The following is a 27859-nucleotide window of genomic DNA, read 5'->3' as shown; positions in this document are numbered from 1 at the left end:
AGCAGAACTCAAAACTTCCCAGGTGTGGTAATAGCTTCATCCACATGGAATTAACATGTAACGAGCGCTATTACCTACACGCATTTTGGACGCGCTGATGCCTTATTGCATCGGGAATTATGAGCACGCTCAACCCCTCGTTAAACTGTGCGGTAGACTGAGCGCACACGTTAAGGAGCCGACCCTGGCGCCGTCAGGTGACGTCACTCACTTATTATGGCTGTTTTACAAGTTTGTCCAGGAAGAACTAGGCCACCACCTAGTATCCTCCACCTTAAGCGATAACGGGCTTTAGCGCCTCGGTTCCTCTACCGCATGCATTTTCAAACTCAACCCGCGAGCACTCAGTGACACAGCAAGAAACAAATCTCCGCGGGCGCGCCGCTGTGACTCGGGGCACGCGTACCGGGGAGGGAGGGGGAAGTCGGAGGAAGGCTCAGGCTTCGTTCCCATAGAAACGGATATACACAGAGGCGCGGCCTATAGGCGTTCCGGCTCCCCGCGGGGGCATGTGCATCTCTAATGCTCTTCCGGGGTACGTGTGCGCCTTCCTTCCGGGGTGCTTGTCTCTGTCTAGGCAGGGGCTCGCTCTCCCTCTGCTCTGGGGAGGGGGGGGGGGGTAACTGGCGCTACGTTGTTCCGCATGGCCGGATCGGAGCCGGGGGCAGCAGTGGCGGTGCAAGAGTTGAGGGATTTCTCGGAGAGATGCCTGCAGCAGCTGCAGGGCATTCTGGCAGCCCTGAACTGGAGCCTCCCGGAGCCGGGGAGCGCGGGAGAGGTGAGAAAAGAAGGGGGGAAAGGCGCCCTTCACATGGTTGTGGATCATGAAACAAAAAAACAAAACCAATGAAATCCGGGCTGTTGTGACTCCTGGCGCTGCAAGCGGAGCCGCCCTTGGATCCAACCACTGGCTACAGCGCTATATGCGTGTAAGACCCCAAAACTCTCTTTTTGGGGGGGGAGGAGATGGATGGTCTTATACTCAAATACACTCGGTTGTATTTGTATTGTATGTTTTTTTTCATACGGATGTTTCTTGCTAGTGATGATTTACACTTCATGTAGTAATGTTGTAATATGCTGTGCTCTTATGACAGCTACAGTGATAGCATTATTAGCAGGCATTTTCAGCCAGGTTAAGTTTATTAATATTATAATATTGTTATTAAAAGGTAATCACTTAAAAAAATTGATTTTGACATTCATAGCATTTTTTTTGAGTGTTCTTCACATATAAGGTCGTTCAGGAAATGTCTTAAAACACATCTAAGTACCAGGTAAAAAAGCCGTGTGTGTATAATATACAAAAACATAAACACCCAACACTTTACATTTTACAACAGTATCTTAATTCAAAACTTTAATTAAATGCTACTCATTGGCAGCCTCTGAAAATCCAGCTACATTCAGCAGTTGCCACTTAGCTGGATAAGTAATTAGCCAGATAGTAATCAAGCAATGGGTGTAAATGGGTGGTGCTACTTATCAGTTAACTAACGGGCCAATACAGTAAAGTGTGCTCCAGCGGAGCGCACTGTTAGCCCGCGTTTGGCCATGCTATTTTTACCCCTTATACAGTAAGGGGTAATAGCGCGTCAAAAATGCATGCCCCCTCCCCCCCCCCCCCCCCCCGAAACTAATAGCGCCCACAACATGCAAATGCATGTTGATGGACCTATTAGTCATTCCCGCGCGATCCAGAAAGTAACATCGGCCTTAATTTTGGCCGGCACCAGGGAAGTGTACGGAAAAGCAGAAAAAACTGCTTTTCTGTACACCCTGCTTTTCCGTACACCCTCCGACTTAATATCATAACGATATTAAGTCGGAGGCCCCAAAAGTAAAAAAAAAAATCGGCTCGCAGATCGGAAGACGGATGCTCAATTTTGCCGGCGTCTGTTTTCCGAACCCGTGGCTGTCAGCGGGCTCGAGAACCGACGCCGGAAAAATTGAGCATCAGCTGTCAAACCTGCTGATTGCCACCGCTCCTGTCAAAAAGGAGGCGCTAGGGACTAGTATCCCTAGCGCCTCTTTTTACCGCAGGTCCTCATTTGCATACGGGCCAATACTAAATTGCACACACAGGAGAGTGTCCTGTGCGCTCGCCGGCTCTCCCGCCGGCTCTCCCGCACTTTTTTCTGTATCGGCCCGTTAGCTAGATAAGTAGTGATATTCAGTCTTATCTAGTTAAGTTAACCCAATAAGGTAGACCTGCTCCATAGCTAGATAAGACTTATCTGGATAAGTAGTGACAAATACAGGGATATTCAGCAGCATAGCTGTGCTGCTGAATATCCCATGTCAGTTAGCCTGATAACACTTATCCAGCTAACTTACAGGTCGATACAGTACAGTGCGCTCCAGTGTGCCCAATCGCGGGTTAACAGTGCGCTCCAGTGGAGCGCACTGTTAACCCGCGATTGGGCACACGTTTTGGACTCGCTAGCTTTACCCCTTATTCAGTAAGAGGTAATAGCACGTCGAAAATGCGCGTCCAATCCTCCCGAATCTAATAGCGCCCGCAACATGCAAATGCATGTTGATGACCCTATTAGGTATTCCCGCGCGAATCAGAAAGCAAAATGTGCAGCCAAGCCGCACATTTTACTTTCAGAAATTAGCGCCTACCCAAAGGTAGGCGCTAATTTCTGCCGGCACCGGGAAAGTGCACAGAAAAGCAGTAAAAACTGCTTTTCTGTACACCCTCCGACTTAATATCATGGCGATATTAAGTCGGAGGTCCCGAAAGTTAAAAAAAAAAAGTTAAAAAAAAAAAATTTGAAATGGGCCCACAGGTTGAAAACCAGACGCTCAATTTTGCCAGCATCCAGTTTCCGAACCCGTGGCTGTCAGCGGGCTCGAGAACCGACGCCAGCAAGATTGAGCGTTGGCTGTCAAACCCGCTGACAGCCGCCGCTCCTGTCCAAAAAGAGGCGCTAGGGACGCGCTAGTGTCCCTAGCGCCTCTTTTTACCGCCGGCCCTAATTTAGATAAATTAATTTACTGTATCGCGCGCACAGGAGAGCGGGCGCTTGCCTGCTCTCCCGCAAACTTTACTTTATCAGCCTGTTCCCTGTACGTACCAGGATCAGTCCAGACTGCTGGGTTATGCCTCCCCTCCAGCAGATGGAGTCAGAGAAAAGCTGAAAAGCACCCCCCAGATATACTGGTGTGCCACCTGCGATCCCTCAGTATTTTCTCTGACTCTAGCAGATTGAGAGGCATAACCTGCGGTCCTGATCTCTCGGTTTTCTACATTGCTTATCCAGGTTTTGTTTATTTCAATTACCCCTGACTAGATCAATTCGTTTCTTCCTTCCTTTGTCTGTCTAGTTTAAAAAAAAAAAAAAAGGAAATATTTTTCAATTAAGGGAGGTTGGACTTGTCTATTGGTGTTTTTTGCGCAGCGAGGTGACAAACTTCAGGGCAGGCTTGTAGGGCACTGCCCTCTCACTATTTACCTGGAGCTAGGATCGTCCCAGGGGACAGGGGGAGAGATTACCGGTGGGCCGGTCACCCTCCCCCCACATGTAACATATTCCAGAGGTTCCTCTGAAGGGGGCTTGTAAGCTTTGTTTATTCTTTAAAAAAAAAAAACCCCGAAGGAAACAGCGTCCGCTTAAGTCCTGCTGGTGGCAGGCAGTGAGCCTTTTCATTTCAGCCCCGGCCTGCCATTAATTGGTCCCGGGACTCCGGAGGGGGTGGCTGGCTCACCCGGCACGTTCCTGTGACTAGCGTTGCAGTACTTACATTTTTGGCGCGTTTTTTTTTGTGGCAGTTTGTCTTCCCGCGTCGGCATGCCGCGTTCTTTGGCCTGCACGGCCTGTGGGGGGGGGGCGGGGGCGCGACTTTCCCGAGAGGGTCTCTGCTCCCGATGTCTTCCCGGGGGCGAGGGACCCTCTCGGGGGCCAAGCGCTGCCCGCAGCGGATCCTCTCTCCCCGGCTCAGCGTGACAGAAGAGGGTTCAGGTTCCCCGAGCTTCGGCCCCGCCTCCCATCGTCAGGGGGGCGGCGGCCATCTTGACCACGCGGCAGGCAGGGGAATCGGCGTCGGAGGAGGAATCCTCCCCTCCTCCTTCACCGCCTGCCTTATCCCCACAGAGCACGCCCGATTCGGAGGCGCATTGGCCCCCCCCCCCTCCCTCCCGGCCCGCGGCAGACAGCCTGAAAAGGTCAGTGGAGACTTATCTCAGGAGACACCAGGTACGTTTTCCGCTACCTGGACGATTGGCTCATCAAGATGAGTCCAGGCAGGGAGCATTGCATTCTCTCCATTCCACCATTTGGATCCTGTAGGACCTGGGATTTCTAATCAACTACCCCAAATCCTAGCGTCTTCCATCACTACAGTTGGACTTCATTAAGGCCAGGTTCGATACGGTCTACATAAAGGCCATTTTGCCCCGGGACCTAGCGCTGAATTTCATGACCCTTGCTGGATCAATTTCTCACAGCCATCACGTCTCTGCGCACCAGATCGTGCGTCTCTTGGGGCATATGACGGCGACCGTGCATGTCACACCTTTTGCTCGACTGCACATGTGCAGAGCGCAGTGAACATTATGCTGTAAGTGGTGCCTGGCCACCTAGGACCCTCAAGTTCGCATCTTAGTCACCACACCACTTCGACAATCTCTCGTGTGGTGGGAGACCCTGTCCAATTTAGAGATCGGGATGCCTTTCCAGGTCTCTCTGCATCAGGTTGTTCTCACCATGGATGCGCCTCACACAGGTTGGGGAGCCCATGTTGTGGCCCTCAGCACACAAGGCCAATGGTCCATGCAGGAGCAGCATCTCCAGATCAACTTCCTGGAGATCTGGGCGATCCAGTACGCCCTATAGACATTTCAGTAACCTGCACGGAGTGGCAGTTACTACCTTGGGAAGCTTGCTGGACAGACTAGATGGACCATTTTGGTCTTTTTCTGCCATCATTACTATATTACTTTGCCAACAAAGTAGTTTTGGTCCAAACCCACAATCAGGTGGCAATGTGGTACCTGAGCAAGCAGGGGGGAATGGGTTCGTTCTTCCTCTGCCAAAAGGCGGTACAGATTTGGTCCTGGGCTCTCTCGCAGGGCATTCTCCTCTGAGCTGTATACCTACCAGGAGCAGAAAATGTAATGGTGGACATGTTGAGTCGGACTTTCCGCCCCCATGAATAGTCCTTGAAGCAAGAAGTGGCGAATCGATCTTTCGTCTGATTTCGATCTGTTTGCTTCCCCGGACAACAGATAAGTAGATTGATTCTGCTCCCTGGTCAGGACGGATGGTGGGCAGGCTTCGGATGCCGCTGCGCATTATTGGGGCACCGACCTTTGTATGCATAATCCTCTGATCCCACTGGTCTCAAAGACTTTCCTGAAACTTCAACAGGACCGAGGCACCATGATCCCAATTGCGCCTTACTGGCCACGACAAATCTGGTTCCCGCTTTTGCAGGATCTATCCTTGCAGCCTCCAATCCGGCTGGGGACCACTCCGGACCTGATCACATAGGATCAGGGCAGGCTATGCCACCCCAGCCTCCAAGCCTTGTCCCTCATGGTGTGGCTGTTAACCGGGTGACCCTGCAGGCCCTGGGCCTTTCGGTCAGTGTATCTTGAGTCCTGGTGGAGTCCAGGAAGCCTTTGACTAGGAAATCTTACCATCTCAAGTGGAAGAGGTTCTTGGTTTGGCTAGAGGGGAAATGGCTTGGACCCCTTCTCCTCCACCCTGAGGCTTCTGGATTACCTTTTGCACCTGTCCGAGGCTGGCTTAAAGACTACCTCTGAGATTTCACCTTAGTGCCATTAGGACGTATCATCAGGGTGTGGATGGCTCATCTATCTCAACCCATCCTCTCATGGGGCATTTGATGCGAGGTTTACATCAGCTCAAGCCTCCTATATGGCCCCAGTAGGATCCTGGGTCCTTAACGTGGTGTTGACCCATCTAATAAGGGCACTGTTCGAGCCCCTGAGATCTTGTGACCTGAAGTACTTAACCTGGAAGATCATCTTCCTAGTGGCAGTCACCTCTGCACGCAGGGTCAGCGAACGTCAGGCTTTGGTATCATACCCACCTTATACAAAAGCTTTTCATGATAAGGTGGTTTTGCGTATGCATCTGATGTTCCTACCAAAAGTGGTCGTGGAGTTCCATCTCAAACAATCTATTATCCTGCCCACCTTTTTTCCAAGGCCATACACTCACTGGGATGAGCGTGACTTGCACACTTTAGATTGTAAAAGGGCCCTGGCCTTTTACCTGGACCAGATGGCGACTCACTGCCAGTCCATGCAACTTTTTGTCTCCTTTGACCAGAACAGGTTGGGAGTCGCAGTGTCCAAACAGACCCTATTCAACTGGCTAGCAGACTGTATTTCATTCTGCTACGCACAAGCGGGACTGCAGCTTGTGGGCCATGTCGAGGCTCATTCTGTACAAGCCATGTCAGCTTCAGTGGTTCACTTGGGTGCGGTGCCCGTACGTGAGATCTGCAGGGTGGCGACCTGGGGTTCCCTCCACACCTTTGCCTCTCATTACTGTTTGGACAAAGATGGGCGATGTGACAATTTCAGTCAGTCAGTCCTCCCTAATCGTTTTTTTTAGCCATAAAACCCAACTCTCCCTGCCTTGGGCCCTTTGTTCAAATTCAGGCTGTCTCCCAGTGTTATAGTAGCACTGGTTGCTGTGCACATTGGCACCTGTTAAGTGCTGGCTGCCTTATGTTTGGGAGCAGCCTGTAGCTATGTATTCACCCGTGTGTGAGGACTAACATCTTGCTTGTTCTAGGAGAAAGCAGAGTTGCTTACAGGTGTTCTCCTAGGACAGTAGGATGTTAGTCCTCATGAAACCCGCCCACCACTCTGCGGAGTTGGGTGTCTTTAGGTTTGTTTTTATTTTTTTGCGAATTCTATATTATAACACTGAAGAGGGACCTCACGTGGACACCTGGATGGTGGCATGCTGGGCATGCTCAGTGTGTCTTGTCAAATTTTCTGGAAACTTTGATAAAAGTTTTCCATGCTGGGCTCCATCTGATGAAGATACCCATGTGTGAGGACTAACATCCTGCTGTCCTAGGAGAAAACCTGTTACAGGTAAGCAACTCTGCTTTATTCTTTTTTTTTTTTTTTTTGTTTTGTCAAACATTTGGTTTTCTTTGCTCTTTGATATGTTTTATGCTTACTTTTGCCTTTATTCTCCTCTCATCTTCTTCTCTCCCCAGCCTTTGCTTATTGCTTTCCCCTACTTCTTTCCAACCCCATAACGATTTGGGCCAGGGTCAGCAGCAGCCCCCCTCTCTCGGCTGCTGGTAGCGGCAGCAGCAGTAATAGTACACGCTCTCCCTTGGCCTGGGGCTGGCTGCACCTTTTCCTAAGCCTGGAGAGAGAATGCTACTGCCACAAGCCCAGGCTTGGCAGTGTCTTTCACTGGGCCTAGGATGCCAGTAGCAGGAGCAGTGTGATCTCTCCCTAGGGCAGCAATAGTGATGGTGTCTGTGATTCGGCACTGGAGAACTTTTAGCATCTTCTGTTGAGCTTCGAGCAGCATTAAGTCCAAAATTTTAGGTGCTCTGGCTTCCTGGTGCCTTGGAATTTTTCCAGCCCTGGTAAAAACTATAACTAACTGAAGTGTGATCAGTGAGTATACCATGTATTTGGTTATTCCAGATTGACTCCTGCTCTCATCAGACTGAGACAGTATTATGCCCATACAATGCAAATCATCGAATGCCAAAAGCAGCTTTGGAAAAGCATGTAGCATCTTGCAGATTGAAGCAACTGGGATATTCGAAAGAAGAGGTATGTCCTGTTTAATGCCGTTTTGGGGTTTTTTTTTTTTCGCTAAGCTGACAATTTTTTGTTTATTTTCACTAGATATTACATCATTTCCTAGGAAAAGCACAAGACTGATACGTAAAATGTGAATTGCAGTGCATGTGTCTGGGGTGGGGAGAGGACTTAACATAAAACTGAGAATTGAACAATGCAAAACTGTTATCGTTACTGCACGGTGCACACTGATATCATACTATAGGGAGGACATCTAGCAATGAGATAAACATGACGCATAAAAGCAGAATTCCTCTGTACGTACCGGATCAGTCCAGACTCCTGGGTTTTGCCTCCGCACCAGCAGATGGAGACAGAGCCAAACTTGTCAGGCTCCGCATATATACCAGGGTACCACCCACAGCCTGCCAATATAACTCTGTCTCCAGCAGATGGCTGGGTGCTTAACCCACAGTCTCTACTGATCTAAATTGGTTGCTAGTTTAAGGGGAGTAAGGGATTTGGATAGCTAGGATTTGTCTTTTCCCTTTTTTCTCCTCCTAGTAAAGTTTAAAAAAAAAAAAAAAAAAAAAAAAAAAAGTAAATAGATTTTGTAGCAGGTTGTCCAGTGGATCGGGTCTGAGCCTCCCAGGGGGTTGCCAGGTTCCGAGGGGACCATCCCCCCTGGTTACTAGGCTGCTATGGCTTAGGGTCAAGGACCCTGCAGGTGAGAACTGGCCCAGCCGGGGTGATACTAGGGAGCCCGGATCACTCACCCCAACCAGGCCGTTTCAGCACTCACCGGGGGACTGCGTCGCTTAAAAAAAAAAAAAAAAAGGTAAGTGTTTTCAGTTTTCACAGCGGCGATCCGACGGCATTTCTCTGCTCCCGCCGGTCTTTTGTCCCACTCACCGAGGATTGATTCTTTCTTTCTTTTTTCAAGTTAGAGGTCCGGCAGCACGGGCCGACCCGCGATGCCACGTGGCGCGGCCTGTGCTGCCTGCGGGTCGGCACGCGCGTGGCTGTCCAGGGATGGGCTGTGCTCAGCCTGCATCCCTGGTGTCGAAAGGACTTCGGGAGCTGCGCCGGGGGGTGGTGGTCAGGCGAAGCGCCCTGACCGTCGCGTGTGGGACTCTTCCCGCGCCTCTCCCTAGACAACTTCAGGCAGGCGCGGCAAAAGCCGCCATTTTGGCGCCGGTTCCACTGGCGGCCCCGATCACTTCGGCGCCGTCGGGGGGGGGGGGGGGGCAGAAACTCGCCGCCCTCTCTCTCTCTCCACAATGGCCAGTCCCACGGCCGGCCTCCCCCGCGGGACCCTCGGGGGACAGAGCAGGGGACGTCACAGACACCAATTCGGATGTCTCCTGCTCCTCTTTTTCATCTGAGTTTATTTTGGCCATGCATAGGGCCTTCAAGGCTCGTAAGGCCCGCAAACGACCCGCAGCGACGGCAGGAGGGCCTGAGGGGCCACACTCTGCGGAGAAGGTACATGCCCGCCAGGGGGCCACGGCAGGACCTCCGTGTGTGAAGAGGTCCCTGAGGGCCCTTCCCCCACAGGAGGATTCAGATCCCTCTGAGGACACATCGGAACATGAGGATTTGGAGGGTCCGTCCCCACCCCCGAGCAGGGTCGAGGGAGACGGCACCCTGTCGCCGGGAACTAAGAGGCAGAGTCAGGCTTCGGAGGGGGATGATCCCAGGGTTATCCGTCTCTTCCATAGGGATGAACTGGGACCCCTCCTTCCCACAATCCTTGAGGAGTTAGGAATCGCCACTCCTCCAGAAGAGTCTCGGCTCGGCTCCATGGATCCGGTGTTATTGGGCCTGAGCGGCCCTCCTACAACTTTCCCCTTCCATTTTTCAGCTACGGATTTGCTGTTTCAGGAATGGGACACCCCGGATTTGGGGTTGAAGGTCACGAAGGCTATGGATAAGCTTTACCCATTGTCGGAGGATGCTTTTGTCTAGCGGCATGGCTTTTGAAAGGCATAGTTTAAAGAACAAAGGCTATTTGGACGCGGTGGTTTCTACTTTGTTGAGATCGCGTAAAAAGTCAACCTCCTTAGCGTATATATACGAGTGTGGAAGGTCTTTGAATCTTGGTGCGTTGTGGTCGATCCCCTCTATCCGGACATCCGTTTCAGCCATTCTGGCTTTTCTACATGATGGCTTAGCTAAAGGTCTGTCCTGTGGTTCTTTGAGAGTACAGGTAGCGGCTCTTGGTTGTTTTCAGGGGTTTCTCGAAGGGAGACCCCCTGACGGCGCATCCTGATGTGGTCCGGTTTTTGAAGGGGGCGAATCGGTTGCGTCTGCCCTTGAAGGTCCCTTGTCCTTCCTAGAACTTGAATGTGGTTCTCAAGGCCCTGGGTGCTCCTCCTTTTGAACCTTTAAAAAGGGTAACTTTCAAGGACCTTACTTTGAAGACAGTTTTCTTGGTGGCTATCGCGTCCGCTAGAAGAGTGTCAGAACTTCAGGCTTTGTCCTGTAGGGAGCCTTTCTTGCGGATTTCTGAGGCAGGGGTTACTCTGCGCACGGTTCCCTCGTTTCTTCCGAAAGTGGTCTCTTCGTTTCATTTGAATCAGTCGGTGGATCTCCCCTCCTTTGCGGATATCACTGGGGTGGATCCGGTTTCAAGGGACCTGAAGAAGTTGGACATGCTTAGATCACTGCTACGATACTTGGAAGTGACTAATGACTTTCGTTTATCGGATCACCTTTTTGTGCTTTGTCAGGGCCCGAGAAGGGGCAATATGGCCTCCAAAGCCACAATTTCTCATTGGTTGAAGGAGGCCATAGGTTCCTCATATCTACTCAGTGGAAGACCTCTACCACAGGGTCTCAAGGCCCATTCGACACGGTCCCAGGCGGCTTCCTGGGCAGAGTATGCAGATTTCTCCGCAGGAGATCTGCAGGGCTGCAACTTGGAAATCCTTGCACACTTTTGCGCGACATTATCGTCTGGATGTCCAGGGCTCAAGGGAAGGCAACTTCAGAGCAGGCATTTTAAGAGCGGGCCTCTCCAGAACCTATCCCAAGTAGTCTCAGCTCTGGTACATCCCAGGAGTCTGGACTGATCTGATATGTACAGGGAAAAGAAAATTATGTCTTACCTCCGATAATTTTCATTCCTGAGGTACCAAGGATCAGTCCAGAGCCCCGCCCTCAGTACTTTTTCAGTCTCGGAGAGTCTGCTGTGTTTCCTTAGGTGAGGATTTTGGGGGACTTTTCATGCAGTTCCATTGCTATATATTTGTATTTCTGTTTTCTGGAGCAGGTCTCTCGTTGGGGACAGTGAGCCCAGGGTTCTCCGGTTAATCTTCTGGTATTTAGTTAGTTCTCAGTTAAGGGTTTTCTGCTTTGACATTACGTTATACTGGCAGGCTGTGGGTGGTACCCTGGTATATATGCGGAGCCTGACAAGTTTGGCTCTGTCTCCATCTGCTGGTGCGGAGGCAAAACCCAGGAGTCTGGACTGATCCGAAAATTATCGGAGGTAAGACCTAATTTTCTTTTCTGTTTTCATAGTTGGAGGATTCCTAGCAGTATGATGGGTGGAAATGCAGAGTTCAGGAGAAGACTTGGTTATTTGATTTTTTTGAAAGGACAGTTTTCTAGCGTGTAGCTAGTTAGTCAGGAACAATGGGTTATGCTCCCCTGCCAGCAGATGGAGATAGTGAGATTTCAAAGCTGACATCAGCCTAGATACACCCCTGCAGTGATCTCAGACCTTCAGTATTTCTCCGTCTCCAGCAGATGGTGGATGTACCTCTCCTTATGGGGATTGCTGTAGTTTTTGGAAGGAGAAATTCTCATTTAAACTGGAGAAAAAAATTGAACCTCGCTCTCCTGCGGTGATACCTAAAGGTCCCTCCCCCAGTTGAGAATTCCCGATGCAATTTCCGAGATCCCTCAGAGGTGTGCCTTGGGTCCGGTAGCCAGTTCCCCATGTGGACTTTGCTGCTTAAGCAGCTGAAAGGCAGCGGGTGCAGGAAGCCGAGCATGGCGGTGACAGCCAAAGCCCTCTCCCTCCACCCCCCCCCAACCCCAGCTGGAGACAGTCTCACTACTCGATGGGTAAGCGTTGAGCCCAGGTAAGTTAAAAAAAAAAAAAAAAAAAAGACGATTATCTACCTCCCGATTCAGAGACGTGTGGAGGGGTTTCAGTAAGCTTTCCTCTGCACTCCTTGCTCGGCACACTGTACCGACGTCATTCCTGATCCTGTTGGGGTAAGGGGAAGTGGGCTTCCGAGCAGGTTGAGTGACACCCCCCCCCCCCCCCCAAGGTGGGCTAGGCCCTGCTTTAGGCTTGGTCGGCACACTGCGATAGGCTGCGGCGCCGCCATCATGCGCACTTCTTTGTGCAATACGTATTGCCCTCTATAGAATGTCGGTATGCGCAGTGCGTATAATGTCGCGCGCATTCACATGCGCACATCCTACTAAGTGTGGAGGAGAGGATGGCAGTGGTGTCTAATAGGTGAGAGTCTATGAGTCTGAGATTGCCAAACCTATTTTACATGAGACCTAAACTGATATTGAATCTAGGTCTTCATATTTGCATTTATTCTTGTCTACCTTTAATTTTACATGAGAAGTGGTTGGAAAGCAGTATAAATACAATATAAATAATGCAGATGTCCATTTTCTTTCATCACTCCTTGTTCTTGGCAAAATTAAAAAGCTGAGTGCAATGAGAATGTTACCTGATCCCAAGTAGTAAATAACTTTTTTTTTTTTAATGCATCGCAGGTTGACTAACACATGCTACGTGTTTAGTTCTGCAGTTGAAAGCTAATGTCCTACAAATATCCACTGGTAGCAAGTAAATACCATTTCAGTTTTGCTTTTTTTGTATTGCAGACTGAAATGTTGTGTGATCCTTCTTTTTTCTACGGAAAAAGAGAGGTACCCGCTGCCATTATTGGTAAGTAGGTAACCAGCCACTGTTTCAATGTTACACACATACAGCAGTAAGCAGCTTTTTAACCAGAAATTGATGGCGCATGAAAGCACTGATTGTTTCCACCCCCACCCACTCAAAAGCTTGACAACATGCATCTGTCAGTCCTGCATTTGACTGGTGTATGAATGCAATGCTTGTTCTTACTGTGTGTTTAATTATCGCATTTGGACTTGCAGTTAGAGAGGAGTTTTCCACAAAGCTTAAAAAATTCCAGTGGGAATCCAGGTTGAACAAGGAGGAGGAGTTGGAGGAGAAATGGTACTGGCTGGCTGACTGATTTTTTTTTTTCTCTCTCTCTTAAAAAAAAAAAAAAAAAAAAGTTTCTGAAAATGAAATCCCATGATGGTCCAAGAAATCTGAACAATAATGTGATGCTGGTGATTTCCTTCAAGGAAGGGTTGCCATAAGTGTGGACTACTTCCGTATAGCAAAACTGTACTGACCAATAATCAGATTAGAATATTGGTTACCATGTTAGTCTCGGGAGAAACAGAATATGTTGGAGTTTGTTATATCTGTAATAGCACCACCCAAAAGAGATTGTATGCACAGGTTTCTGCAGGTGAGCTGTGGCAGCCTGCTGGGTCTTGTCTGCAGTTTTCTTTGCAGCTTCTTCCATCAATTATATGGTGCAGACCTAGGCTTTGCTACACTTGTCCTCTGGGGGTTAGGATGTAGTGTGTGTATGTATGTGTATATAATTATTTTACCTCTGAGAAGACAGTTGGTCAAAGTTCTGCAGGGGTTCTTTATCACAACAGTTGGCTTGGAGGAGTGGAATCTGATGAATTAATTTGTTTTGGGTATTCTGGAATACAAGCGAGTTCCCCAAGTTCATTGCTTGAAAATAGAATTTCACCGTCTTCTGCAGATTCTCAGAACTGGCTATTTGCTCAGCACATTAAGATACTCCTGAACATGTATAAAATAGATTTTATAGTCCTTCCAAAGTGGGCGTGGGGCATGAGAGAGAAACTTATTTTGCAGAGTACCTGCTCCTGGCTTCGTTATCTTACATGAAAATAAAGGTCAAGAAATGGAAAAAAATATAAAACAATACCTTTTTAATTTAACAATGTGGTTTTAGTTAAGTAAAAAAGTTAGTCTCATTTTTTTTCTTCACCTTTATCTCCATACATTGAAGTGCACTAATGTGGCAACCACACTGTTTTAGCCATTGCCTTTTTTTTTTTTCTTTATTGGTTTTTATTATAGTTACTTGTTTGATTGGTTTAAAATTTTTATTGTATTTTATGACTTTTAGTTACGAAACATTGTAAACCGGTGTGAAGGTAAATACCAACATCGGTATAGAAAATTAAGTAAATAAATAAATATTACACCGAACATATTGATGTCTAACAATGACACCTATAACCGTAACTTGCCTTTTTATAAAATGAGTCAGGATCCAGATGGCATAAAGCTGTGGTGTACACAGTCCCTGAGTTTTGATCCTCTAGCATTCTGTGTGTGCTTCACAGTCAAGTGTGCAGGCACCATGTCAGTCAGTCTTATGTCAAGCGCGCCCTCCCATCACTGATTATTATGGATGGACATCTTGTGAAAGTTGGTGGCTTTAGTAAATGGTGGTCTTCCTTTTTTTCCTTTTTTTTTCCGCAGATCAGACTCTTCAGACTCAAATAATCAGACAAGCAAAGGAGAGAGCTTTGCATGACAAAGGAGCAGCATACAATAATAGTAAGTGCTCTCCAAAGTAGATGTTATGAGAATCTGATTAGTACAAATACAGTATATTTCATCTTTCATATTTATCAAGGTTCTCCATTTAAGTTGTTAACTGTTTTTGATCAGGGGCTTTTCTTTTGTTTCATATATTGTGCTGTATACCCTCTCATTGCCTATATAATATTCACTAGTACACCCACTTTGAAGGGGTTTTTTTTATTATCATTCTGAGCAATATTTGCTATGTTTTAATGAGGTTTTTTTGTGTTACTATAGGTTGTTACTCGTATGTGCCTATTGAAGTCCCGCAGAATCATAAGCGTGCTGTGTGTGACCTCACACCAGCCGATCGTCTTGCGATCTATGACTATGTTCTCGAGGAGACAAAGAAGGAGAGGTCCAAAGCTCAGGTCACCGGAAACGATTCTGATCTGTTTGAGGATTTGGCCGCCAAAGTCAATCAAGGTTTGGAAAAGACCATTCCAGGTTCTCAGATTCATCTGTCAGTGTGTTGTGATGACATGGTTAGAATCGGGGATGCAAAAATCCTGGCCATCAAAGCATCTAAGATTCAGCTCTTGGTGTCTGCCACCAGCTTGAACAGAATGCAACTGGGCCCATGCTGGGGAGCTTTGCTGCTGCATTACTCCTGTCTAAAGTTAGCTGGATACACCTATCCAGCCACCTTTAAGTTATCCGGGTATATTCAGTGGCGCTGCCGCACCACGACCTCCTAGTTTCTAAAACAATCTGCAGCAGCTACACTTCACTTTTCTGTAATCTTTGTGAAGTCACGCAGAACTTTAGATAAAAGTGGTGATTAAGAAGATTACAAGTGAAATATACCAGTAACGAAATGCAATTTACTGCCTGCTTCCAATTCTTTTGTTACTTAGCCCAAACTGATCTGTAGCAAAGAATAGTTGTGTTTTCCCCTGAGAAATGGCCCTTATCAAAAACCCTAAATTTTAGCATGTTGAGAATAATCCGATTTGTAAATAGTCTTGAGTGTATGAATGCAACTTTCCTTGCCCATGGGTACCTCATGTTAGAAGATGGTCAGAAAGGCCCAAAGTCACATCTGGAAATCCTGGCAGAGATGAGAGATTACAAAAGAAGGCGCCAGTCTTACCGAGCGAAGAACGTTCATATAACCAAGAAGTCTTACACTGAAGTAAGTGTTTCCAAATTTGCTATATTTTTTTGAGAGTGTAAGTAAATGTGGATAAAGGTGAACTAGTTGATACAGTGTATCTGGATTTCCAGAAAGCATTTGACAAAGTCCTTCATGAGAGACTTCTTAGGAAATTACAAAGTCATGGGATAGGTGGTAGTGTGCTATTGTGGATTGCCAACAGAGAGTAGGGCTAAAAGGTACATTTTCCCACTGGAGAAAGTGAATAGTGGAGTGCCCCAGGGATCTGTTTTGGGATAACTGCTTTTTAATATATTTGTAAACGACCTGGGAATGGGAACAAGTGAGGTGATCAAATTTGCCGATGACAAAAAAATCATTCAAAGTTGTTAAATCTCAAGAGGATTGTGCGAAATTGCAAAAGGATGTTGTAAAACTGGGAGACTGGGCATGCAAATTGCAAACTAAATTTAATGTGTACAAAGTAATGCACCTAGGGAAGAGTAACCCAAATTATAGCTACACAATGCAAGGTTCCATATTAGGGGTCACCACTCAGGAAAAGGATCTAGGCGCAGCGTTGAAAATACATTGAAATCTTCCTCTCAGTGTGCAGCAGCAGCCAAGAAACAAATCGAATGCCAGAGATTATTAGAATAGGAAAGGGGAGTAAAAGAGCATATCATAATACCGCTGTATCGCTCCATGTTGTGACCTCATCTTTGGTTTTTGGCATATATACCTCTGCTTGTGAATTTTAATCCCGGTCTCTGTGGTACGTCAGCACAGAGGACCTCTCTGCCGTGGTGGTAGTCTTTATAATCTTGGGAAAGTTGATTGAAGTAAAGGCTGTCTTTTTCAGAGCCCAGCAGAACATTACTACTGCAATATATTTGGTGGAAGTGAAACTTCACTTAGGCCATGACATAGAAAATATGTTTATGGTAGTTCTCTAACTTTTGTGCTCTCTTTTGTGTGTGGACTGAATGCTGTTAACTGTGTTTTGACTGAAATTGCTCAAGGTGATTCGGGATGTGATCAGCGTGCACATGGAAGAACTCACCAGTCACTGGCAGGAAGAGGATGAGCCTGGCCCTCAGGAGGGCACAAGTCATTTCATGTCAGCAAAGGCAGCAAGGTATATAGAACGATTAGCAGCACAAGAACATTTTCTAGCAGTGCTATTGGTACCAGCTATAAAGAATGAATGTATTCTGCCCTGGTTAATATTTCTTTAGTGACAGATATCATCAAAATAAAGTATTGCATGAACTTTGCTAGGATAATCAGCTTGCCCAAGATGGAGGTCATGCTGTTATCAAAAGTACTTTTAAGATTTTCTCCCTGAATGTTTGTTTGAGCATTCATATCATATAGACCCACAAGCTAGCACAAATGCAACTTTACTTAATATAAGTAAAAGAGTGTTAGATAAAAGAGAACGCAGAAATGTATGCAGTCTGTTACGGCTGACAAATATACAACAATATGGTGCCTTCTAAGTTATAAAGGAAATAGTCTTGCCAAGGATAAGAGCGAAAATGTGTAGTATGTTCATGGGCTACAGTGCCATGATTTTCACAGGCACTTTTGCTGTGCTGCTGTTTGCTTTGCCACAGCATATGCTTTCCCCTCTCTGAATGCCCTACATCTAATTTGGTAGGCTGCTTGAGTTGTCAAGTTTGAGTCTGTTAAAGGAGGCAGTACCCTCTTATAGATATATTTCCCTTAAGCTGAAACATGCTATGTCATTTTCAGCATGTTTGTGTGTTTATCCTAGCAGCACTTTTTATCTGGAGACTTTTCACAACAGCCTGGCTAGACGAAGACACACTGTTCAGCTCCTACTTCAATTTCCACCCAGCTCTCACAACAGCATTCCTCTCTTGTTTGTGTGTGTCTCTCTTTCCTGTTCCTGAGAGTAGCCTCCATCTCTTTCTGGTCCAGACTTGATGGGAGAGAGCAAGAGCCAGGAGGAGAGAGGGTCAGGACCTGGGGAGTACTTGCCTTATTCATAAGAACATAAGAAAATGCCATACTGGGTCAGACCAAGGGTCCATCAAGCCCAGCATCCTGTTTCCAACAGTGGCCAATCCAGGCCATAAGAACCTGGCAAGTACCCAAAAACTAAGTCTATTCCATGTAACCATTGCTAATGGCAGTGGCTATTCTCTAAGTGAACTTAATAGCAGGTAATGGACTTCTCCTCCAAGAACTTATCCAATCCTTTTTTAAACACACTATACTAACTGCACGAACCACATTCTCTGGCAACAAATTCCAGAGTTTAATTGTGCGTTGAGTAAAAAAGAACTTTCTCCGATTAGTTTTAAATGTGCCCCATGCTAACTTCATAGAGTGTCCCCTAGTCCTTCTACTATCCGAAAGAGTAAATAACCGATTCACATCTACCCGTTCTAGACCTCTCATGATTTTAAACACCTCTATCATATCCCCCCTCAGTCGTCTCTTCTCCAAGCTGAAAAGTCCTAACCTCTTTAGTCTTTCCTCATAGGGGAGTTGTTCCATTCCCCTTATCATTTTGGTAGCCCTTCTCTGTACCTTCTCCATCGCAATTATATCTTTTTTGAGATGCGGCGACCAGAATTGTACACAGTATTCAAGGTGCGGTCTCACCATGGAGCGATACAGAGGCATTATGACATTTTCCGTTTTATTCATCATTCCTTTTCTAATAATTCCCAACATTCTGTTTGCTTTTTGACTGCCGCAGCACACTGAACCGACGATTTCAATGTGTTATCCACTATGACACCTAGATCTCTTTCTTGGGTTGTAGCACCTAATATGGAACCCAACATCGTGTAATTATAGCATGGGTTATTTTTCCCTATATGCATCACCTTGCACTTATCCACATTAAATTTCATCTGCCATTTGGATGCCCAATTTTCCAGTCTCACAAGGTCTTCCTGCAATTTATCACAATCTGCTTGTGATTTAACTACTCTGCACAATTTTGTGTCATCTGCAAATTTGATTATCTCACTCGTCGTATTTCTTTCCAGATCATTTATAAATATATTGAACAGTAAGGGTCCCAATACAGATCCCTGAGGCACTCCACTGTCCACTCCCTTCCACTGAGAAAATTGCCCATTTAATCCTACTCTCTGTTTCCTGTCTTTTAGCCAGTTTGCAATCCACGAAAGGACATCGCCCACCTATCCCATGACTTTTTACTTTTCCTAGAAGCCTCTCATGAGGAACTTTGTCAAACGCCTTCTGAAAATCCAAGTATACTATATCTACCGGTTCACCTTTATCCACATGTTTATTAACTCCTTCAAAAAAGTGAAGCAGATTTGTGAGGCAAGACTTGCCCTGGGTAAAGCCAAGCTGACTTTGTTCCATTAAACCATGTCTTTCTATATGTTCTGTGATTTTGATGTTTAGAACACTTTCCACTATTTTTCCTGGCACTGAAGTCAGGCTAACCGGTCTGTAGTTTCCCGGATCGCCCCTGGAGCCCTTTTTAAATATTGGGGTTACATTTGCTATCCTCCAGTCTTCAGGTACAATGGATGATTTTAATGATAAGTTACAAATTTTTACTAATAGGTTTGAAATTTCATTTTTTAGTTCCTTCAGAACTCTGGGGTGTATACCATCCGGTCCAGGTGATTTACTACTCTTCAGTTTGTCAATCAGGCCTACCACATCTTCTAGGTTCACCGTGATTTGATTCAGTCCATCTGAATCATTACCCATGAAAACCTTCTCCATTACGGGTACCTCCCCAACATCCTCTTCAGTAAACACCGAAGCAAAGAAATCATTTAATCTTTCCGCGATGGCCTTATCTTTTCTAAGTGCCCCTTTAACCCCTCGATCATCTAACGGTCCAACTGACTCCCTCACAGGCTTTCTGCTTCGGATATATTTAAAAAAGTTTTTACTGTGAGTTTTTGCTTCTACAGCCAACTTCTTTTCAAATTCTCTCTTAGCCTGTCTTATCAATGTCTTACATTTAACTTGCCAATGTTTATGCTTTATCCTATTTTCTTCTGTTGGATCCTTCTTCCAATTTTTGAATGAAGATCTTTTGGCTAAAATAGCTTCTTTCACCTCCCCTTTTAACCATGCCGGTAATCGTTTTGCCTTCTTTCCACCTTTCTTAATGTGTGGAATACATCTGGACTGTGCTTCTAGAATGGTATTTTTTAACAATGACCACGCCTCTTGGACATTTTTTACTTTTGTAGCTGCTCCTTTCAGTTTTTTTCTAACAATTTTTCTCATTTTATCAAAGTTTCCCTTTTGAAAGTTTAGCACGAGAGCCTTGGATTTGCACACTGTTCCTTTTCCAGTCATTAAATCAAATTTGATCATATTATGATCACTATTGCCAAGCGGCCCCACCACCGTTACCTCTCTCACCAAGTCCTGTGCTCCACTGAGAATTAGATCTAAAATTGCTCCCTCTCTCGTCGGTTCCTGAACCAATTGCTCCATAAAGCTATCATTTATTCCATCCAGGAACGTTATCTCTCTAGCGTGACCCGATGATACATTTGCCCAGTCTATATTGGGGTAATTGAAGTCTCCCATTATTACTGCACTACCAATTTGGTTAGCTTCCCTAATTTCTCTTAGCATTTCACTGTCCATCTCACCATCTTGACCAGGTGGACGGTAGTATACCCCTATCACTGTAGTCTTCCCTGATACACAAGGGATTTCTACCCATAAAGATTCAATTTTGTATTTAGTCTCATGCAGGATGTTTATCCTGTTGGACTCTATGCCATCCCGGACATAAAGCGCCACACCTCCTCCCGACTGCTCCTCTCTGTCATTGCGATATAATTTGTACCCCGGTATAGCACTGTCCCATTGGTTATCCTCTTTCCACCATGTCTCTGAGATGCCAATTAAGTCTATGTCATCATTTACTGCTATACATTCTAATTCTCCCATCTTACTTCTTAGACTTCTGGCATTAGCATACAAACATTTCAAAGTTTGTTTTTTGTTTGTATTTTTATTCTGCTTTTTAATTGATAGGGATAAGTTAGAATTTTTTAGCTCAGGTGAGTTTTTAGTTACAGGCACTTGGACTACTTTTCTTATTATTGGAACCTCACTGTTGGGATGCCCTAATTCTAATGCATCATTAGTATCCTTTAAAGATACATCTCTCCGAACCATGCGCTGCTGAGCGACTGTCGGCTTTCCCCTTTGTTCTAGTTTAAAAGCTGCTCTATCTCCTTTTTAAAGGTTAGCGCCAGCAGTCTGGTTCCACCCTGGTTAAGGTGGAGCCCATCCCTTCGGAAGAGACTCCCCCTTCCCCAAAAGGTTCCCCAGTTCCTAACAAAACTGAATCCCTCTTCCTTGCACCATCGTCTCATCCACGCATTGAGACTCCGGAGCTCTGCCTGCCTCTGGTGACCTGCGCGTGGAACAGGGAGCATTTCAGAGAATGCTACCCTGGAGGTTCTGGATTTAATCTTTCTACCTAAGAGCCTAAATTTGGCTTCCAGAACCTCCCTCCCACATTTTCCTATGTCGTTGGTGCCCACGTGTACCACGACAGCCGGCTCCTCCCCAGCACTGTCTAAAATCCTATCTAGGTGACGCGTGAGATCCGCCACCTTCGCACCAGGTAGGCATGTTACCAGGCGATCCTCACGCCCACCCGCCACCCAGCTATCTACATTCCTAATAATCGAATCACCAACTATGACGGCCGACCTAACCCTTCCCTCCTGGGCAGTAGGCCTTGGGGAGATATCCTCAGTGCGAAAGGACAATGCATCACCTAGAGAGCAGGTCCTTGCTACAGGATCCTTTCCTGCTACATCTGGTTGGTGCTCTCCCATTATGAGACCTTCTTCCTCCAAGGCAGCACCAGGGCTGCCAGTCTGAAGTTGGGACTTGACTATTATGTCCCTGAAGGTCTCATCTATATACCTCTCTGTCTGCCTCAGCTCCTCCAGGTCTGCCACTCTAGCCTCCAGAGATCGGACTCGTTCTCTGAGAGCCAGGAGCTCTTTGCATCGCATGCACATGTACAACTTCTCACCGGTGGGTAAAAAATCATACATGTGACACTCGATGCAAAAGACTGGGAAGCCCCCCTCTTGCTGCTGGACTGCTGCCTTCATCTCAATTTTGATCAGTTCCTAGTTAAGTTTTAGGTTGCTTCTCTCTTGCCAGCAGTTCAGCAGCTGTCAAGCCACCCATGTGGGAGCGGCTGGTACAACAAAAACCACCAGAGCAGTAGGAGTATTGAAGTAGAAACCTATATGAGGCTGGTTCAGTACTTCTATCTCTTCTGGCTTTTGTTTTTATTATGCAAAACTTAACTAGTTATATTTGAAATATAACTTGAAATCACATTGAAATATATTTGAAATCACATTGCCGGAGATCAATGTGATTTCTTTGTATTACTTATTAAGTGTTAAAATTTTTTTTGCCTTTATTAATCTTGATTAAATTAATTTTTTAATTAGAGAGAAGACCTCAGTATTGGCAAGAGATCCGAATTTTCGGAAACCTTTTATCAGCAAATTGTTGCAGTCACCGGTCTTTTACTCTCTTATTTTAAGTTTTAATAAAATTATTTGAGATCACTTGCTTGTTCAACTGTGATTTTTATCGATCTATGTAATCAAAGTGTTGTTTCCATATAACTTCAATTTTGCTCTTTTATTCTAATGAAATTACTTGAGGTCACTTATAATTCAAACTCAATCATGATGCTGTTATATGTCTCAATAAAGTTCTTGTGACGATGTCACTTGCTCTTTTTTTGTCTATCTCCTTCATCAAGATATTATTTCCATGTAACTTCAATTTTTATGGACGGCGGTTAATAAACAAACTTGGGCTAGAGGCACGGCTATGCAGTTAAAGAAAAATTACTACATCACAAGCAAAAGATAAATGCCCTGCCATTACATAAAGTGTCGGGATTTTGTTGGAATGGAATACTCGTTACAGAACATGTAAAGTCGAGTTCTGTTTGAAAGCAAAGTGGAACGGGGGAACGGTGTGAGTGTTTTCCGTTCGAAGTTCATAAAAATTGAAGTTACATGGAAATAGTATCTTGAAGTTATATGGAAACAGCACTTTGATTACATAGATCGATAAAAATCACAGTTGAACAAGCAAATGATCTCAAGTAATTTTATTAAAACTTAAAATAAGAGAGTAAAAGACCAGTGATTGCAACAATTGGCTGATAAAAGGTTTCCGAAAATGTGGATCTCTTTCCACTACTGAGGTCTTCTCTCTAATTAAAAAATTAATTTAATCAAGATTAATAAAGGCAAATAAAATTTTAACAGTTAATAAGTAATACAAAGAAATCACATTGATCTCCAGCAGCAAATATTTCAAATATAACTAGTTAATTTTTGCATTTTGATTATATACTAGTTATTCCCGAATTTTTCTGTCTTTTTGTTTTTATTGTGCCAAGTGTATGGACCACTGTGAGGGATGCATTTTCTAGTCATACTTCTTTAAAACTGGCCATAGGAACATAGGATGCTGGGCTCCATGGACTTTGGTCTGACCCATCATGGCAATTCTTGTCTCAGACAGTGGCTAATCCAAGTTGCAAGTACCTGGCAGCTTTCATAAAGTAGATCCAATTCCATTAGTTTCTACTTTTTCCTGTGGCTCCTGCTCAGTGAGGTTGTCATGGTTTGCGCCTTCAGTTGTAGAAAGGTTTACTGTTCATTTGCAGTTAAGAAATTGGGGTTTTTTTTACTGTCGTGAGTTTCAGATACTCATTTGCAAACTCAATAGATGTAAAAATTTAGTATAATCTATCAGAACCTGATTTTATAATGGTTGTCCAATAGTAAATTATTCCAGAATTCTTGATGAACAATGAAAAACCTATGTTGAGTGATTTAGTATTATCCTTGAAACTAATTTGATTTTTCTCTAAATTTTTTCTTTTGTAATATTGTATAAAATACCTAGGGATTTTGATTAATAATGAATAACTTCTTGTCTTCTAATTAGAGAAGAAATGTATTGCTCTTTCTACAAACTAAGCTTAACACATCTTTCTGTCCCAGGATTTTATGTACTCATTCTGGAAACAGATGATTAAATGAATTCTTCATAAAAATACTTCTAACACATTTAATTTTGTCAGTTATTCTGTTGAAGATTACCATGAGTGTTGCAACAGAAGTACTTTAACTAAATGTTTTCTGTTAAACATTTCTTTTAAAAAAACAATGGTTCCCTGTACGTACCCGGATCAGTCCAGACAGTGGGTTGAGCCTCCCATCCAGCAGATGGAGACAGAGAAAAACTGAAAGGGTATCCTATATCAGGACAGTGCTCACCCTGCGCCCCTCAGTATTTCTCTGTCTCCAGCAGATTCCCTCTCCTTAGCTATATTTCTTTTGTTTTCTCTCCTTACGAGGTTTTCTTCTTGCCTCTAATTTCACAGGATCAAGCAAGTATTAGCTGGTTTAAAAAAAAAAAAAAAAGAGAATAGTGTTTAAACTCCTCAGGAGACAGTGTCTCCTAGCTCTTATAGGGTCCTAGGGGGGATTTTTCCCCTTGATTATTCAGCCTAGGACCCCTTATTCCCAGTGACCTGTTGTTTTCCCTGCCTAGGGGGTGATACTGGTGGTCCAGTCACTCTCCCTTTGTTTGCCTAGGTGACCCTGTAGATGTGGCATGCCTCTGGTCCCATTGCAGAGATGGGTTAATACCTCTGCTCTTGTAAAAAAAAAAAAAAAAAAAAAGGCAGTTTACCGCACTTGAGTTGTCCTGCAGGCAGGGGAAGGAGCGGAGTGGGGCTGTTTCGCCGGCTCCTGATCGCAAGCACAGGTGGGCTCAGCTGATTTGGTTTGCTCCCCAGCAGCCTTTTTCCTCTGCCATTGCCACGATCAGCTCTTTGTATAGCCTTCGGGGAGCCTGCTTCGCAGCTCTCCTGCGAGGGACTTTGCTCCGTCTTTTTGCCCGTAGGGGAGGGACCCTGTTGGAATGATTACTTGCTTGATCTTTTTCGGGTTCATTTTTGGTTATGTTTCTCTGCTTTGATAACGTTTATACTGAGGGGCGCAGGGTGAGCAGTGTCCTGATATAGGATACCCTTTCAGTTTTTCTCTGTCTCCATCTGCTGGACAGGAGGCTCGACCCACTGTCTGGACTGATCCGTGGTACTACAGGAATGAAAATTAGCAGGTAAGAACCAATTTTCCTATTACCTTTCTTCCCCCACAGAAAGGAAGCACGGAGGTCTGCCTCAGTGGATTCTAGACAGTCTGGTGGAAGCCATCGAGAGGCAGATCATTCCCAACACAGAAGAGAGCACAGCAGAAGCCCTCACAAACGAAAAAGAAGTCGTAGCACAGACAGAGAGTCACGAAGGAAAAGAAGAAGGTAAATATAAACTTTTTGTAAGCTCTTTGATAGGGCAATTCAGTATTTATTTCTTTAATATATTTATATACCGCATAAACAGTAAAAATAGAATAAATGTGGTTTGCAACATAACTTTCATAATTCAAAATAAAAACAAAATACAAACACATTAAAATACAAAAACATCAAAATAGAAATGAAATAAAATAAAAAATCTAAAATCTTAACTACATAAGATGATTTTTGATTGGGTGTTATCTTCAATGGAGTCTTCATTTACTTATTACATCCAAATAAAAATCACCTCACCTTCGGAAACAAGTGTCTTCACTTGATTCCAAAATTTCAAAAATTCAATTCTACTCTAATAGACCTAGATATCATATTTCAAATCTGTGGGACTATCTGTGAGAAGGATCAAGCTACACAACGCTTCCATTGTTTACTAAGAAGTGGTAAACTGTGATTTTTACGCAGTCCCCATGAGCCTAATGAGATACAGATCACAGCTGCCTCAAACTTTAATATGGCAGTTTTAGTGTGGCCACAGTCTGTGTCCACCCCTCCAGCTCATACCATCGAGCCTGGAGATGCAGGGAGTGTACAAATAAAGGTCAAACTGCAAGATGGCAAAATTGCCTTTCAAGTCAAGAACTAATAAAGCAAAAGGGACCAGGTAGGCTGATCTACCATTTCCCTGGTCCTGGGGAGGGGGCTGCATGTGGAGTGGGTGGGTTGGGAACTTCCATGGGAGTGTGTGGAAGGGTCTTCCCTAGGTTATTGGGGATTGGGGCTGCTTGGGTTAGAGGAGGCCTAAGACTCTGCCTCCCCCCAGAAGTTAACTGCAAGCATGCTGACCAGGTCAACCCAGCTAATTACATCTCTAACGCAGCCAAGTAAATGAATTTATTACATGGTATTCACATATTTAAATTGGTGACTGCAGTTAAAATAAAATAATGTAATTGCATTATTTTTAACAGAGCCATATTAGGGGGCCCTAACCCTGTGTTATGCAATGTGCACAGAAAACAAATTTGTAACGTGCATTAACATACGAGTTAGACCAACAAAGCAGGAAGAAAGGCTGTCTAAAAAAGCCGTGAGAGCAACAAAGTAGATTAGAAGCCAATAAATGTCTGATTAGAAACTTTTATTTATGGAGACGTATTCTTTTTAAGGCGAGCCCGACTCAGGCCAGGTTGTGCCCCCACATTGGGGCTGCCTCAGGGGCTGTATGTAGAATAGAGATGGCATATACTGTGGCAGTGCAGCAGGATAACCATCAGAAACAATCTGCTGTATGAGATTGAACTCACATACAGCCCCTGAGGCAGCCCCAATGTGGGGGGCGAAACTCGGCCTGAGTCGGGCTCGCCTTTAAAAAGATTACGTCTCCATAAATCAAAGTTTCTAATCGGACATTTCTTGGCTTCTATTTAACATACGAGTTAGCCATAACATGGCTTCATAGGCAGACCTCTTGATGTAGGAAATCGGGCATTCCAAATGGGAGAAGTGTTTTCTCAAAGAGTCGATTATTCTTTTAAATTTGTGTAAAGGGCTGCGAATGTCTAGTAGCACTAGAGAGATGAGGAGGAGGAGGAGGAATAAAATATGATAGCTGTGCACCCAGTCTGTGAATGAAGAGACTGGGAGCAGTTCAAGCATTGCCTTCATAAACTTATCACAAGCTTGGTGGCAGCTTCATTTGGCCGAGGCAGACTCTTCATTTAGTTACTGTGACTGCTCATAGTGTCTGAAAAAAGATTCATATTTTAATCTGCAATTCTTGTTAAGTTTTTGATTACACACTCAGAGTGTGATAATATGTTAACAGCAGTTGATTGATTTGGGACCCTGGGATTCTTTTGGTGTCTCAGGTTTAGCATTGCAAACTGTTTATATGCATCAAATTGTCATTAAGTAGTTCTAAGGTTCTAACAGTATTCCTGTTAGAACATGTTTTGCTATCCTGCATGACTTTTATACAAAATAATATTTAAATACATTTTAAAAACTTAGCATGCTTGCGGTCTGATATGTGCCACCTCAGCTGAGGATGATCTGTCTGTACAGCTTTGTGGTGATTGATACATGCCAGAAATTCCTGCACAGTAAAACACAAATAATTTATTCTTCCTAGGGGTGAAGAGAAACGACATAGCAACAGAACAAGAAAATAAAAGTTTGAAAAATGCAAGACTGATGTGTGTTACATTTGGATAGTTGACCAACTAATTAAGAAACCATCATCTCCAGTTAATTCTGCCACTTTGGTGAACAATGAAAACTGCTGGCTGCTGAAGTAGACACTGACGATAATGTTCTTGCTCTCATTGTTGGCTGCAGCATCAATGTGTGTTTGGTTCTTAAACTTTTTTTTTTAAATTTTCTCTTTATAAAAATGTCATTTCTATGCTGTGCTAACTTGTCATTCAGCCATATGGACAGTAATGTATGACTAGACAAATCCAGTTTGTTCTTGTTTCATACTTAATTCGTAAGATTACATTTTTTCAGTATCCCGTTCTGAAAGACAGACAGTGCTGGTACCATTGTTCAGGATGGAGCAGGAATTTATGCATTGCATCATATGAGCAACTACACCGAAAATGTGCTTAAGGCCATGACCTGAAAGGTGTGTGCATGTGCTCGTTAACATAAATACACCAGTCGTCACACTTTGGCACACCGTATTCTCCATACCAACAGGATTGTATAAACAGTTTTGGCCCCTGTGTTATTCATGCGGCACACTTCCTCATGACCCCCACCCCCAAAGTGTCTGGCTATTGCACAGAAATGGACATTGGAATGCGCTGTGTACACCGTTCAGTAGCCAAAGCTGTATTAACTTACAGTGAGGGGTTTGGATTGTGTCTGAACATAAAAAAAAAAGGAATTATATTAAACCCTATAAATTGCAGAGCTTTTTCCCTTTATA

At 44.8% G+C, this 27859-nt stretch overlaps 1 protein-coding gene and 1 long non-coding RNA gene across 6 annotated transcripts in view; one reads left to right on the top strand and one right to left on the bottom strand.

Moving 5' to 3' along the window:
- The window catches only part of LOC115085058, an 82236-nt gene extending 78253 nt beyond the window's left edge, over positions 1-3983 (bottom strand). Inside the window, exon 1 of one of the 2 annotated variants that reach the window (XR_003854704.1) lies at positions 3751-3983. This is a non-coding gene — a long non-coding RNA (uncharacterized LOC115085058). The remainder of the gene's footprint in view (positions 1-3750) is intronic. The other variant, XR_003854703.1, reaches the window with a different exon arrangement.
- Positions 564-27859, top strand: SNRNP48 (small nuclear ribonucleoprotein U11/U12 subunit 48). 4 transcript variants are annotated; one of them, XM_029590616.1, is made up of 9 exons: positions 564-778; positions 7658-7789; positions 12620-12683; positions 14346-14423; positions 14688-14876; positions 15464-15585; positions 16569-16684; positions 24772-24930; positions 27059-27859. In XM_029590616.1, the coding sequence occupies exons 1-9, from the start codon at positions 644-646 to the stop codon at positions 27096-27098; spliced, it is 1035 nt and encodes a 344-aa protein (XP_029446476.1). In that variant the 5' UTR covers positions 564-643; the 3' UTR covers positions 27099-27859. The 4 variants fall into 4 exon arrangements, with proteins under 4 accessions (XP_029446476.1, XP_029446477.1, XP_029446475.1 ...); XM_029590617.1 differs by lacking the exon at positions 564-778 and adding an exon at positions 787-929; XM_029590615.1 differs by lacking the exon at positions 564-778 and adding an exon at positions 3860-4171.

This window comes from Rhinatrema bivittatum, chromosome 2 (genome assembly GCF_901001135.1).
Source record: "Rhinatrema bivittatum chromosome 2, aRhiBiv1.1, whole genome shotgun sequence".
In the NCBI taxonomy this organism is placed as follows: domain Eukaryota; kingdom Metazoa; phylum Chordata; class Amphibia; order Gymnophiona; family Rhinatrematidae; genus Rhinatrema; species Rhinatrema bivittatum.
The sequence above is the reverse complement of the archived record's forward strand: the minus strand, read 5'-3'. Positions and strand labels throughout refer to the sequence as shown.

Bases quoted from the DNA above. Each gene is read 5' to 3' on its own strand.
- SNRNP48 (XM_029590615.1), top strand. From the start codon at position 3,875: ATGTCTTCCCGGGGGCGAGGGACCCTCTCGGGGGCCAAGCGCTGCCCG. The intron at 15,586-16,568 runs GTAAGTGTTTCC...AAATTGCTCAAG, and splicing joins CCAAGAAGTCTTACACTGAA to GTGATTCGGGATGTGATCAG. The intron at 24,931-27,058 runs GTAAATATAAAC...TATTCTTCCTAG, and splicing joins TCACGAAGGAAAAGAAGAAG to GGGTGAAGAGAAACGACATA.